The sequence below is a fragment of the Hypanus sabinus genome, chromosome 4, assembly GCF_030144855.1.
Source record: "Hypanus sabinus isolate sHypSab1 chromosome 4, sHypSab1.hap1, whole genome shotgun sequence".
In the NCBI taxonomy this organism is placed as follows: Eukaryota; Metazoa; Chordata; class Chondrichthyes; order Myliobatiformes; family Dasyatidae; genus Hypanus; species Hypanus sabinus.
Genome location: NC_082709.1, coordinates 182,940,461 through 182,954,371, shown reverse-complemented (window position 1 = coordinate 182,954,371; position 13,911 = coordinate 182,940,461). Strand labels below are relative to the sequence as shown.

Here is a 13,911-nt window from a genome sequence, read left to right as displayed (position 1 = left end):
GCTGCTCATGGGTTCAATGTCTATTTAGAAACTGGATGGCGGAAGAGAAGAGGCTGTCCCTGAATTGTTGAGTGTGTTATGTCCAGCCCAATGATAACAGTGTGAAGAGAGTATGTCCTGGGTGATGGGATCCTTAGTAATGGACACCGCCTTCCTGAGGCACTGCTCCTTGAAGATGTCTTGGATATTACAGAGGCTGGTACCCATGATAGAGCTGACTAATTTTACAAGTTTCTGCAGCTTAAAAGAAACACTTGAAAATGCAAATCATTTGAAGTTCCAAAACATAATGCTTGGAACAACCTACAAACAAATTTTCTTATTGAAAGCATCTTCACTTTACAGATTTTCCTACATGTGCCTAAGACTTTTGCACAGTACTGTATCGAGTTACAGTCAGGTACGTCTGGAGCAAGGATGTAGTCAGGATTCGACAGGAAGCATCTGCAGGAAACATTCAATGAGATAAAAGGGCAAACTTTATGGAAAATCACAAAACATGCAACTCCTCCGTAATCCAACTGGACAAATTAAAAGACGGTGTCCATCATTAAGGACCCCCCATCATCGAGGTCATGCTCTCTTCTTATTACAACCATCAGGGAACCTGAAAGCACACACTCAAAACTTTAGGAACAATTTCTTCCCCTCTGCCAACAGATTTCTGAATGGTTAATGAAGCAATTTATCAGTTAATGAACATTACTTCAGTAGTTTTGCTCTGTTTTTGCACACTTATTTGATTTTGACATATATTTCTTATTGTAATGTATTGTATTTTAATGCATTGCACTGTACCGCTGTCTCAAAACAACAATTTTCATGACATGTGTCAGTGATAATAAACCTGATTCTGATTCTGAAGGGTACACTGTAAAAGCAGCCCCCAGATAATGTAAGTGTAATGTTCCTGAGAACTGTGCCTCAGCCAATTTCTCTGTAAGTCAGAAACATCTGTGTTTCCTTTGATAAACAATACAACATTACTTCAGGTACACTTGCTATGAATTGGTAAATTGGTTTATTATTATTACCTATGGCAATGTACAGTGAAAAGCTTGTCTTGCATACTGTTCACACAGATTAATTCATTACACAGTACATTGAGGTAGAACAAGGTAAAACAATAAGAGAGGAAAACAAAATGTCCAAAGAACAAAATACCCAGAGCCTGGACTGACACCAACTTACTGCTCTCTACTGTGCCTATTGTCTTGTTTATTATTTATTGTAATACCTGCACTGTTTTGTGCACTCTATGCAGTCCTGGGTAGGTCTGTAGTCAAGTGTAGTTTTTGTGTTGCTTTACGTAGTTCAGTGTAGTTTTTGGTATTGTTTCATGTAGCACCATGGTCCTGAAAAACGTTCTCTCGTTTTTACTGTGTACTGTACCAGCAGTTATGGTCGAAATGACAATAAAAATGACGACTTGACTATGAACTGGTCCTCTCCACAGCTGCACTGTTTCAGTCCCCATCAGACGGTGGCGCTACTGCTGGTTGACAACGGCGGCCACAATTAAGTGATATCTTGCCCCGCTGGCACCCGCGATCGTCGATGAATCCTCTCTGCTCCTCCCCTGGCGCCATGCACGCCGGTAATCGTAGTCCATAATTGACGAAACCGTGTAGGAACGGGACGGGGAATCCGGAATAATAGACTACAGTTCCCATCGAGCCGTGCGGCGTGCAGCTAAGGGATTGTCATCGTTGTGAGGAGAGTTGTGGCGAGCCGACACCATGGCCGGGGCAATGGCAATCCTGGGTGAGTGGCCGATCTGCATGTCCGTCTGTGGTTCGAGGGAATGAGAGAGCGGCGTCCGGGTTCCCGGCTGCGGAGGGTTCCCGCTAGCCGGCCGGTTTGTCGGGAATGAGGACCCGGAACCGGCCTGTATCCCGGAGGTTGGCGGTGGCCCCGAACCCGTCTCCTATCCTGGGCGGGGAATCCCGAACCCTGCCCGTATGCTGGGGCTGGGGCTGGGGAGAGTGGTATTTTCTCATTTCCAGTCGAGGGGTCTTCCTGCTTCTCATTCGTGGTAACGCAGCTTCCTGCCGGAGAACCCCATCTTCCCTTCACAGTTGCCACAGTTCAGGCCATAAGCTGTCGCTAGTTAAATTATAACAACTATAATACAAGCTACACAAGCACCATGAGGTAATTAATTATGTGTTTAGCAGCCCGTACCAGACACACACATAACCTCTGAGTGTCGAGAATGGGGGATTAGGGATCGTGTGCAGGCAGAAGCAGTTTGACCTGTCGTTTGAGTGTCCAACATCTTCAGATTTCCTCGTGTTGAAATGTCGGTCCACGGTCTCCTCTTCTGCCACGATGAGGGCACAATCAAGGTTGGCGGAGCAACACCTCATGTTCGGTTTAGGCAGCCTCCAATCGATTTCCCCAACTTCCGGCATTTTTTCCTCCTTCCCCTTACCTCTTCACTTGTTATCACCTCTCCCCGGTGTCCCTCCTCCCCTTTCTCCCCATGGTCCTGTCAGGTTCCCTTTCCGGCTCTTTAACTTTTCCACCCGTCAATTCCCAGCTTACTTCACCCCCCATCCACCAGCTTCACCTATCACCTTTCAGCACGTAGTCTTTCCCCTCGCCCAACTTTTTATTCTAGCGTCTCCCCCTTCCTTTCCAGTCCTGACGAAGGGTCTCGGCCCAAAACATCGACTGTTTATTCCTTTCCATAGAAGCTGTCTGACCTGTTGAGTTCCTGACGTATTTTGTGTGTGTTACTTGAGGTTTAGTTTAATTTGGCATCATCGCCTGTGCAGACTCTGTGGGCAGAAAGGACTATTCTTTTGCTGTGCTGCTCTGTGTATAGAAACACAGGAACAGGGCAGTGTTGTGCCAAACCAGCTAAAAAGCAAATCAAAAACACCCAAACACTAATCTCTCCTACCTACAGTCATTTTCCTCACATTCATGTGCCTGTCTCAGTGTGTCTTAAATCCCTCTAATGTGTTTGTTTCTACCACCATACCAGGCAGCGCCTCCACCACTCTCTGAGTAAAATAACTTACCCCTCCCATCCCCTTTGAACCTACCCCCTCTCACCTCTGGTATTACATCCTACTGGGGGGGGTTTCGGGGGGAGGGGTGAGAGTGTGCGTATGAAAGAGAGAGAGAATGGATGAATGTCTCAGCTCCACAACACTTTGTCAGAGCTGGTCAGAGTTAGTCAGTTGATGGCATTACATGTTGGTGTTGGAAGCATGTCAACACTTGTGGGATGTCCCCAGCACATCCTCAAGTTGTGTTGGTTGTCGGCACAAATGAGACATTTCACTGTTTTGACATACATGTGATAAATAAAGCTGTTCCAAATTAACTTAATCTGGTAGAGTCTGGTTTGTCATCAGGAAGAAAGTACAGCAGCTTCAAGTCCCACACCACCAGATTCAGGAACAACCTCTCTGTCAACTTCTCCCATTCCAGCACTTTCTTATTTTTGCTCTTTTTCAACTACTCATTTATGTTTTATGTATGTATATTTCTTACTGTAATTGATGACTTTGATTATGAATTGCAATGCACAACTGCTGTAAAGCACCATATTTCACAACAGCTGCCAGTGATGTTAAACCTGATTCTGATCATTGCACAAAGGAATTGCCCCTTTTTTTTAAAATACCCTCTTAAACCCATTACACTGGTTGTATTTGGTACCTGCACCTACACAATGATCTCACCTTCTACACACAAACAGGTTTTTCACCATTATCCACTATTATGGCTGCAGACTTGTACTCCCTTAACTTTCTCAAGATCAGAATCACTTTATTGCCAGCATGTGAAACATACCAGAATTGATTACAGTTCAGTGCCAAGCATGAAACACAGGACAATACCATAACAGACAACACAACAGCAACCAACAATTTACAAGTACAAACAGCCATGAGCAATCAACAATTAACAGAACAGTCACATGTGCAAACATTAATAATCTAACTTTAATAAATGTGAGCATATGCACAAACTCAATAATTATCAACAGAGCCATGAAAGCAGGAAAGACCAGTTAATGGATGTGGTGCAGGGACAGTCTTGTACTTTCTCGAAACAATCCCTCTCCAGAACACCATCTTGTCCTACAGACCTACATTTTATTTTAGCATTTGCCAAGGAGGAATTGCATTACAGGAACATGGACATTGTGGTTCAAATAACATCGTGCTTGTTTGCCTTGTGTGGTTTTGTGCATTATGCTTGTCTATAATATTTATATTGATTAATATCCTGTTCCTTCTGGTTATAATATTTCATATTTCCTTCCAACATGGAACCTTTGCAAGTCTATCAAGTTTTCGACAGGGAGTGGCACGGTAGCTTCACTGTTAACGTTGTCGCTCTACATGCCATCTGTAAGATTGGGGTTCGATTCCTGCTGCTGAATGTAAGGAATTTGTACGTTTTCCCCATGACCCCTCCGGTTTCCTCCCCCTCCGGTTTCCTCACACATATGAGTTGGAGTTTGTGAGCCGTGGGCAAACTATGTTGGCGACATTTACAGGCTGCGCAATACAGTCATCTATCATTTGATTGGACGCAAATGGCGCATTTATGTCTTGATGTACATGTGACAAATTAAGCTAATCTAATCGAATCTAATCTGTGCCTGTGCAGAACACTCATTTCCCTACCAGTTATGTATTTTTAAAATTTATTCATTGAGGCACAGTGTGGAATAGTTCCTTGCGGCCTTTCAAGCCACGCCACCCAGCGATCCCCAATTGAACCCTGGCCTAATCACAGGACAGTTTCAATGAGAATTTACCTCCAACCAATGCGTCTTTGGACTGTGGCAGGAAACCAGAGCACCTCGAGAAAACCTACACGGTCGGGAGAAGAACGTACAAGCCCCTTGCACAAATATCCTACTTCCCATCGAGTTCCATCAGATTTTCCAATCCCCGAGTTTTCTTGTCCTCACCACCCTTTGCATAACCACGTTTCATTTGAATATCCTAAAAGCAGTCGATATTTGCCACTTAACCCACCAATCAGATCCAAGACCAAACAGTAGCAAATCCATGTGTTGGCCGGGGGATGTGCAAACTCCACACAGACAGCACCAGAGGTTGATTGAAACCGGGTCGCTGGAGCTATACAGCTGTGGCTGGATTCTGCTCTACAGTTCTGCCCTTGAATATAGATAGCAACATAGACATGGAGTTCAAGTTCAAGTTTATTGTCATCTGACTGTACATAAATGCAACCAGATGAAACAATGTTTAGCTGGACCTCTGTGCATCCACAAAGTATATATAAAACACCCAGCACATACAACTAAATATTACCATAAATGTTAATGAAATATTATTCAAAATGCATATAGAGTATAGCACAGGTAAACAGTAAAGTAAGCAGCTTGCTGTCCTAGTGACCAGACCTCGGTGGTGACAGGGTATTCATTAGTCTCACGGCATGAGGGAAGAAGCTGTTACCCAGTCTGACAGTCCTAGTCCTGATGCTCCTGTACTTCCTTCCTAAGAGGGAAAATAATTTTCCCCCTGTGGGGTCAAATAAATTATAGGGTGAGTGGAAGGGATTCTGAACAAGCAATGGGCCCTTTGTATACAATGCTTCTGGTAAATGTCACATTTTGGAGGGGAGTGGTTGGAGGCAGGGATATCTACTGCACAGAAACCAGGCAAGTGGTTGCTTCTTGTGTGGAAACCTGTCTGTGATGTGCACACAGTACAGTTGTTAGACAGTAGCAGTACTGTTAAGACATTATAGTGCGTGTTTATCTCTAGAGATCTATCGCTCAGGTTTTTAATAATAAACTATAGAACATTACTCAGACATTGGCATTTATGTGTATTAGAAATCTGTCCATTGTTCTCTAGTAGTTATATTGTATTGAACTGTTTGGATTCTTCACATTTGAAATACATTATCCAAATATACACCTATAAAACAGTTAATTGATACCATTGGATCCTGATGCTTTTATGATCGAAAGGTTCTTTAGAAGACTAGAATGAAGCATAAAACGTGTTGCTTATGTTTTATATAAATTCCTCCAGCAGCTTGTGTGTATTGTTCTGGATTTCCATTATCTGCAGAATGTCTTGTGCTTATGATAATTTTCTGCCTTTGTAACAATTAAATAAAACAAACAAGAAAGAGGAGCTGAGACGGCAAAGGAATGAAAAACGAAGAAAAAAGCAGCCGTGGTCATGTCATACTCATTCTAGAGATCAAAATTCCTGTGATAATGGTGGTTGTCCGTTATCTCTGACGATGACAGGAAGCCTCTGTGAGAGGCTTTTTTAAAGTGGACAAGCTGTTGCACTGGCACAGTTCCACTCTCTTGACCTCAGAAGTCTGAGTCCAAGGACGAAGTCTGAGTAGGACGAAGGGTCTTCCTTGGTTGCAGCGGTTGACCATGGCACCTTCTATGCCTTGTCCTGCCCTTCCCTATCCACGGAGTGTTGCAGAACTGCCCTCCTGACCTTGGGATCTCACTGGAGATCTTATCTGCCCAGTCTGCTAGAATTAACTTTCCTTGGTGGATATGCATGTTCCTACCAGTTGATCACAATTAGCCTGTAAAGCAGCCAGATTCAACTACTGAGACACTTGCTCTGGAAAACTAAGAAATCTCTCAAAATACAGAAGCAACTGTCTGTAATTACTGGAAGATTCACCGAACAATTACATGTATATAGATGATTATATAAAAATACAAACAAACATAGGAAAGTTGAATTACAAAAATACCAATTCTACACCCCAATCCAATGATACCTTTACTTACGTGTAGACTGAGGAATGATATTTATATATACATTTTTGCAGATTATTTTAAATGTGCTCTCAGTGAACATTTTATTAGGTACAGAATGGAACCTGATGTGGTCTTCTGCAGCTGTAGCCCATCCACTTCAAGGTTTGATGAGCTTTGCATTCAGATGCTCCTTTACACAGCATTGTTGTAATGTGTGTTTGAGTTACTGAACCAGTCTCTCTATTCACCAAACATTTTCATTGGCAAGGTGTTTTTGTGCAGAGCACTGCGGCTCACTGTATTTTTTTTTACTTTGTTTACACACCATTCTCTGTGAACTCTGAGACTGTTGTGCGTTTGGGAGAAAAAAAAATCAATCCCAGGAGGTTAGCAGTTTCTGAGATACTCAGACCACCCTGTCTGGCACCAACAATCATTCCACAATTAAAGTCACATAGATGACATATCTTCCCCATTCTGATGTTTCCTGAACAACAACTGAACCTCTTTTCCATGTCTGCATGCTTCTGTTCATTGAGTGGCAATCCAATGATTGGCTGATGAGATATTTGCATTAACGAACAGTTGTACAGGTGAGCATAATAAAGTGGCCACTGAGAACCTGTGCTACCTGTGTTTGAGTGCAGGATCTATCAGTGGCAATGAGTCTAATTCTGTGATCTTCACCTGCTTAAGTCGTGCGCTCGTCATCTTTGAGTGCTGAAGGTGACTCCGTAAAGAGATGGATGTGGTGACTGTTGAATTAGTTCCAGAGGAAACAGAAAATTGAACGGAATATAAACACCCCTTAAAATAGTAACTTTGAAAGTTTGGTTTTGTTGACCCAGGTTCTGTGTGAGTTAGTTACTGGAGATTATGGATAAATAATCTTATGTGTATAGATCCTTCACTCCCAGTACCCATGATAACAGAGCGAATTAGAAGTATTTTTTTTCCAGATGCCATTCAGAGTGTTTAGTGCAAAGGCGTGTTTTGATGACGGGCATTAGTTAAGTAAATGAACATTTGCAGTAATCAAAGTTGAACAAAACAGTGCGGAATATAAAAGTGTTACTCAAGGGCGTGACCTTCTTCACCGTATATAGTATATAGCAGCAGTGGAGGGGGGATTAGTTAGAGGTATACATAATGATGAGAGGTGTAGTTAAGGTAAACGTAAGCAGGCTTTTTCCACTTGAGGTTGGGTGGGACTACATCGGTTAAGGGTGAAGCTGAAATGTTTCGGGGCACCATGAGGGGAAGCTTCTCTCAGAGGGTCGTGAGAGTATGGAATGAGCTGCCAGTGCTGGTGGTTTATGGAGCTCGATTTCACCTTTTAAAAGAAGTTTGGATAGGTACATGGATGGAAGGGGTATGGAGAGTGAGGTCTGGGTACAGGTCGATGGGATCAGATTATTTAAATAGTTCAGCACAGACCAGATGGGCCTAAGGGCCTGTTTCTGTGCTGCAATTTTCTGTGACTTTGTCTCTATTTATTGAGATACAGTGCAGAACAGGCTCCCTGGCCCTTCAAGTCGTACCACCTGGCAATCCTCCATTGTAAACCTCACCTGTTCATGGGATATTTTACAATAATGAATCAACCTACCAACCGGTACGTCTTTGGACTGTGGGAGGAAACGGGAGCACTTAGAGGAAACTCGCTGTCACAGGGAGAATGTACAAACTACTTACAGGCAGCAGAGGGAATTGAACCCAGGTCGCTAGTACTGTCAAGCGTTCTACTAACCATGCTTTACAGTCCAGTGCACACGAGATGCTGCAAGAACTCAGCAAACAAAAAAGCGTGTATGAAAACGAATAAACCGTCGACATTTTGAGCCGAGTCACTTCATCAAGACTAATGAAAGATCGACTGTTTATTCACTTCCATACACGCTGAGTTCCTCCAGCATTTTGTGTGTGTTGCTCTGGATTTCCAGTATTTACAGAATCTTGTGTTTCCATTTAGAATCAGAATGAGGTCTATTGTCATGTACATATGTTGTGAAATTTGTTGTTTTGTGGCAGCAATACTATGCAAAGCATAAAAAATTATAAATTACAATAAGAATATACAGAAAATACATAGTGAGATAGTGTTTATGAATTCATGGTCGTTCAGAAATCTGATGGCAAAGGCAAGAAGCTTGCTCATTTATTTACAGGTGCCATGTGGTAACAAGCCCTTCTGGTTCAATGATCCCGCGCTGCCCAGTTGCACCTTTATGACCAATTAACCTACTAACCTGTACGTCTTTGGAATATGTGAGGAAACCAGACTGGTAAAAACCGGTTATACTGGTAAAAACCTGTTAAAACTGGTTTTTACCCATAAAAACTGTTTAAAACCAGCTTATACTGGTTAAAATTGGTTTATACTGGTTTTAAAAGTGGTTAAAACAGGATAAGGCTGGTTTATACTGGTTAAAACTGGTTTAAACCAGTTTATACTGGTAAAAACTGGTTTAAAGCATACGTACACAATGCTGGAAGCACTCAGCAGGTCAGGCAGCATCTGTGAGAAAAGAGTAGCCAATGTTTCGGGCCGAGACCAACTGGTTTAAACAGGTTTATAGTGATTAAAACCGGTCATCTGGTTTATACTGGTTAAAACCGGTTTATACTGGTAAAAGCCGGTTAAAACCAGTTTATGCTGGTTAAAACCAGTTAACCAGTTTATACTAGTAAAAACCAGTTACAACCGGTTTATATTGGTAAAAAAAACGGTCAAAACTGGTTTATACTGGTTACAACACACACAAAATTCTGGTAGAACACAGCAGGCTAGAGAAGCGATGTCGATGTTTCGGGCCGAGACCCTTCGTCAGGACTAACCAAAAGGAAAGATAGTAAGAGATTTGCAATTAGTGGGGGGAGGGGGAAATGCGAAATGATGGGAGGAGACTGGAGGGAGTGGGATGAAGCTAAGAGCTGGAAAGGTGATTGGCGAAAGTCATCTTGACAATAGAGAAGGCCATGGATAGACATGTCAGAATGGGAATGGGACGTGGAATTAAAACGTGCGGCCACTGGGAGATCCTGCTTTCTCTGGCAGACAGAGCGTACATGTTCAGCGAAACGGTCTCCCAGTCTACATCGGGTCTCACCAATATATAAAAGGCCACACCAGGAGCACAGGACGCAGTATACCACACCAGCCGACTCACAGGTGAAGTGTTGCCTCACCTGGAAGGACTGTTTGGGGCCCTGAATGGTGGTGAGGGAGGAAGTGTAAGGGCGGGTGTAGCACTTGTTCCGTTTACAAGGATAAGTGCCAGGAGGGAGATCGGTGGGAAGGAATGGGGGGGGATGAGTGTTCAAGGGAGTCGCGTAGGGAGCGATCCCTGCAAAAAGCAGAAAGAAGGTGGGAGGGAAAAATGTGTTTGGTAATGGGATCCTGTTGGAGGTGGTGGAAGTTACTGAGAATTATACGTTGGACCTGGAGGCTGGTGGGGTGGTAGGTAAGACAAGGGGAACCCTATCCAGAGTGGGGTGGCGGGTGCTTGGGGTGAGGGCAGATGTGCGGGAAATGGGAGAGATGAGTTTGAGAGCAGAGTTGATGGTGGACGAAGGGAAGCCGCTTTGCTTAAAAGAGGAAGACATCTCCTTCATCCCGGAAGTGTTGCACAAGGACTCGTAAGTCCCACTGCACCTCTGATGCTTGAATTTTCTCCCCATTTAGATAATAGTTCACACTATTGTTCCTTTTACCAAAATACATTATCCAGGACCATGCCAGAATCAAGTGATTCTTGAAAGATCATGACCAATGCATCTGTTATCTCTTCAGCAACCTGTCTCAGGACTCTGTGATGTCGTCCATCTGGTCCAGGTGACTTATCTACCTTAAGACCTTTGAGTTTGCCTCACAGCTTTGTAATAGCAATGGCACTCACTCCTGCTCCCTGATACTCTCAGACCTCTGACACACTGCTAGTGTCTTCCATAATGAACGCTGATGCAAAGTACCCATTAAGTTCATCTGCCATTTCATTTTCCAGTGGTCCCATATTAACTCTCATCTCCTTTTTACTCTTTATATAACTGAAAAAAACTTCTAGTATCCTGCTTTTTATTAATTGGCTGGTTTACCCACATGTTCTATCTTTACCTTTTGTTGGATTTTAAAAGCTTCTCAATCATCCAACTTCCCATTCACTTTTACTATGTTATTTATATGCCCTTTCCTTGGCTTTTATGCAGTTCTCAACTTCCCTTGTCAGCCGTGGTTGCCTACCTTGCCATTTGTGAATTTCTTCTGTGGGACTTGTCTATCCTGCACCTTGTGAACTATTCTCAGAAACTTCATCCATCTCTGCTCTGCCGTCATCTCCGCCAGTATCCCCCTCCAATCCCCCTGGGCAAGCTCCTCTTTCATGCCTCTGTAATTCCCTTTATTCCATTGCAATACTGATACACGTGACTTATGCTTCTACCTGCCTCCTACTGGTTCCTTTACATAAAGCTCCCTAATATGATCTGGGTTATTACACAACATTCAATCTAAGATAACCCTTTCCCGAGTAGGCTCAAGAACAGGCTGCTCTTTATAGACATTCAACAAATTCCCTCTCTTGTGATCTGACAACAACCAGATTTTCCCATCCCCTTGCATATTGGAGTCCCCTATTACAATTGTGTCATTACCCTTATTACATACCTTTTCCAGCTCCCTTTGTAATTTCAACCCCACACCTTGGCTACTATTTGGAGGCCTGTATGTAATTCCCATAATGGATTTTTTTACCCTTGCAGTTTCTTAACTCCACCCACAAAGATTCAACATTCTGTGACCCTATGTCACCTCTTTCTGAAGGTCTAATTCCATCTCTTACCAATAGAGCCACACAGTTGCCTATGCCTTTCTGCATGTTCTTTCGTTACAAAGTACGGTCGGCCCTCCTTATCTGCAGATTCTGCATACGCGAATTCAACCGACCATGAATCGCGAAAACCCGAAAATGCTCTTCTGGCACTTGTTCGAGCATGTACAGACTTTTTTTTCTTGTCATTATTCCCTAAACAATGCAGTGTAACAACCATTTTACAGAGCATTTACATTGTATTAGGTATTATAAGTAATCTAGAGATGATTTAAGGTATATAGGAGGATACTATATCATGGGTTATCGTGCATCGGGATTGAAAAAATCCGAAGTTCTCTTACTAAGTAAGTTGGAACAGGTACATCCGGTATTATTTAGCGTCAGTTAGTCAAACATTTGTCTTAGTATAAAGTATATATTTTACCTTTCTATGTAAATAAAACACTTAAGAATGTATGTTTCAGCACCGGGCTCGGGAAGTTCCCGAGTTCGATCTAGTGACAGATCACTCCCGGGTGCGCTCTCAACTGTGCCGGGTTGATGTGGAGGATCAAAACCCCAAAACCCAATAATTAAACCGCTGTGTTGCTTAATAGTAATTGTAGCTTTCATCGGGACAGAGCCTTTCTCCTTTAAAATTGTTCCGATAGTTGACTGACGTGGCCTAACGCTGTCATAATAGTTGGGAATGGACCCAAATGCAGGACACAGACACTGAAGTTCTAGGAACAGGACAGGACCGTTCGCAGACTAGGCTAGGGAAGCAGGACTGGGACGAGGGACTGGGAACAAGGAGCCTCAGCATGGACTCCGAGCCCAAGACTGTACCAGGATCCAGAACCTGGGTCTTGACTCGGGCTCGGACCCCAAACCAGGCGAAGACGTGAGGAGGTCTGGGTTCTGGGGCCTTGAGGCTAGAGGCTTGAGGCTGGGGTCTTGAGGCTTGAAGCTGTGGTCTTGAGGCTTGCATAACTCGGAGGCTGGAGCTTGGAGGCCGGTTAGGAAATGTACATCAACATAAAGAGCCGGGACTTATCCTTCGACAAGCTGGGACTCCTCTTTAATAAGACATTAACATGAGACTGGGTAGTACATAGACGAGCCGGGACTTCTCCTTCGACGAGCTGGGACTCAACTTTCACTCCACACCAAGGTGGGGCAGGTCCATCCGTCGGGTAATGGCAGAACGGCCTGACTTACCCGACGGAGACAAGACAAGACAGATTACCCCCGCAGGGCAACGGCAGAACGGCCTGACTTACCCGACGGAGACAAGACAAGACAGATTACCCCCGCAGGGCAAGGGCAGAATGGCCTGACTTACCCGACGGAGACAAGACAAGACAGATTCCCCCCGCAGGGCAACGGCAGAACGGCCTGACTTACCCGACAGAGACAAGACAAGACAGATTAGGAAGAGGATAGGAAGAGACAAACACTGAAGAATGATAGACAGTTCCATTTCTGCATCAGGACTGTTCCGAGTCGCAGTTATGGCGAGCAACCTTGGCTGGCTACGGAAACAACCGGATCCCTTCAGCCACCCAGCTGACCCGGGAAATGGACAAATCCGTACCGCAATGACCACTTTGACTACTGCCAGCAAGGCTCCAAGAAGTAATGTTTCTCCAACATGACCTAAAGATGGCAAGTGGCTGCTCTAGCCTTCCACCAGCCGTTTGCTCCCAGGGAATCTTGACAAGATGACCCCCCCCAACCCACACTCAATCCCAGGGCCACTTATATTCCCAGTCCCAAGATGAGCATCAGGTGTTTATGGTTAAGTCCTACCGAAACAAGGGACAGCCGGAGGAGCCAGAGTCCACGGACTGGACCGTGACAAACGCTTTTCCAATGACCGATGGTGTTTCACCTCTTTCCAATCGCTTTATTATTTCCACTTTATTTTCAATCGTGATCGTAATTATTTTTGTGAACAGAAACACTACGCATTCAGAGCTCTGGTGCCGGGTCCTAATGTCCACCGCACTGAGACAGGTTAAATAAGGTCTGGGGTTTGGCTGGGTCCTAAGGTCCACTGGATTGAGACAGGTTGAATAAGGGACTTAAGCATCCACGAATTTTGCTATCCGTGAGGGGTCCTGGAACCAATCCCCCGTGGATAAGGAGGGCCGACTGTATACCGTTTGATGTTAAGCTCCCAACTATGGTCTTCTTTCAGCCACGAATCTGTGATGCCCACAACGTCATTGCGACCAAACTCTTAATTTCATCATGAGTTTTTCTTTCAATTACAGTGAGAAATATATAATAAAATTAAATAAGTAATTTGAAAAGTAGTGAGGTCATGTTCAAAGGTTCATGGACCATTCGGAA

At 43.9% G+C, this 13,911-nt stretch overlaps 1 protein-coding gene across 1 annotated transcript in view; it reads left to right on the top strand.

Moving 5' to 3' along the window:
* Nucleotides 1-1,152: 1,152 nt before the first annotated feature.
* Nucleotides 1,153-13,911, top strand: part of hspa13 (heat shock protein 70 family, member 13) — a 42,463-nt gene continuing 29,704 nt past the window's right edge. Inside the window, exon 1 of the mRNA XM_059968961.1 lies at nt 1,153-1,764. Coding sequence (XP_059824944.1) covers nt 1,740-1,764 — 25 coding nt within the window. The 5' untranslated portion in view covers nt 1,153-1,739. The remainder of the gene's footprint in view (nt 1,765-13,911) is intronic.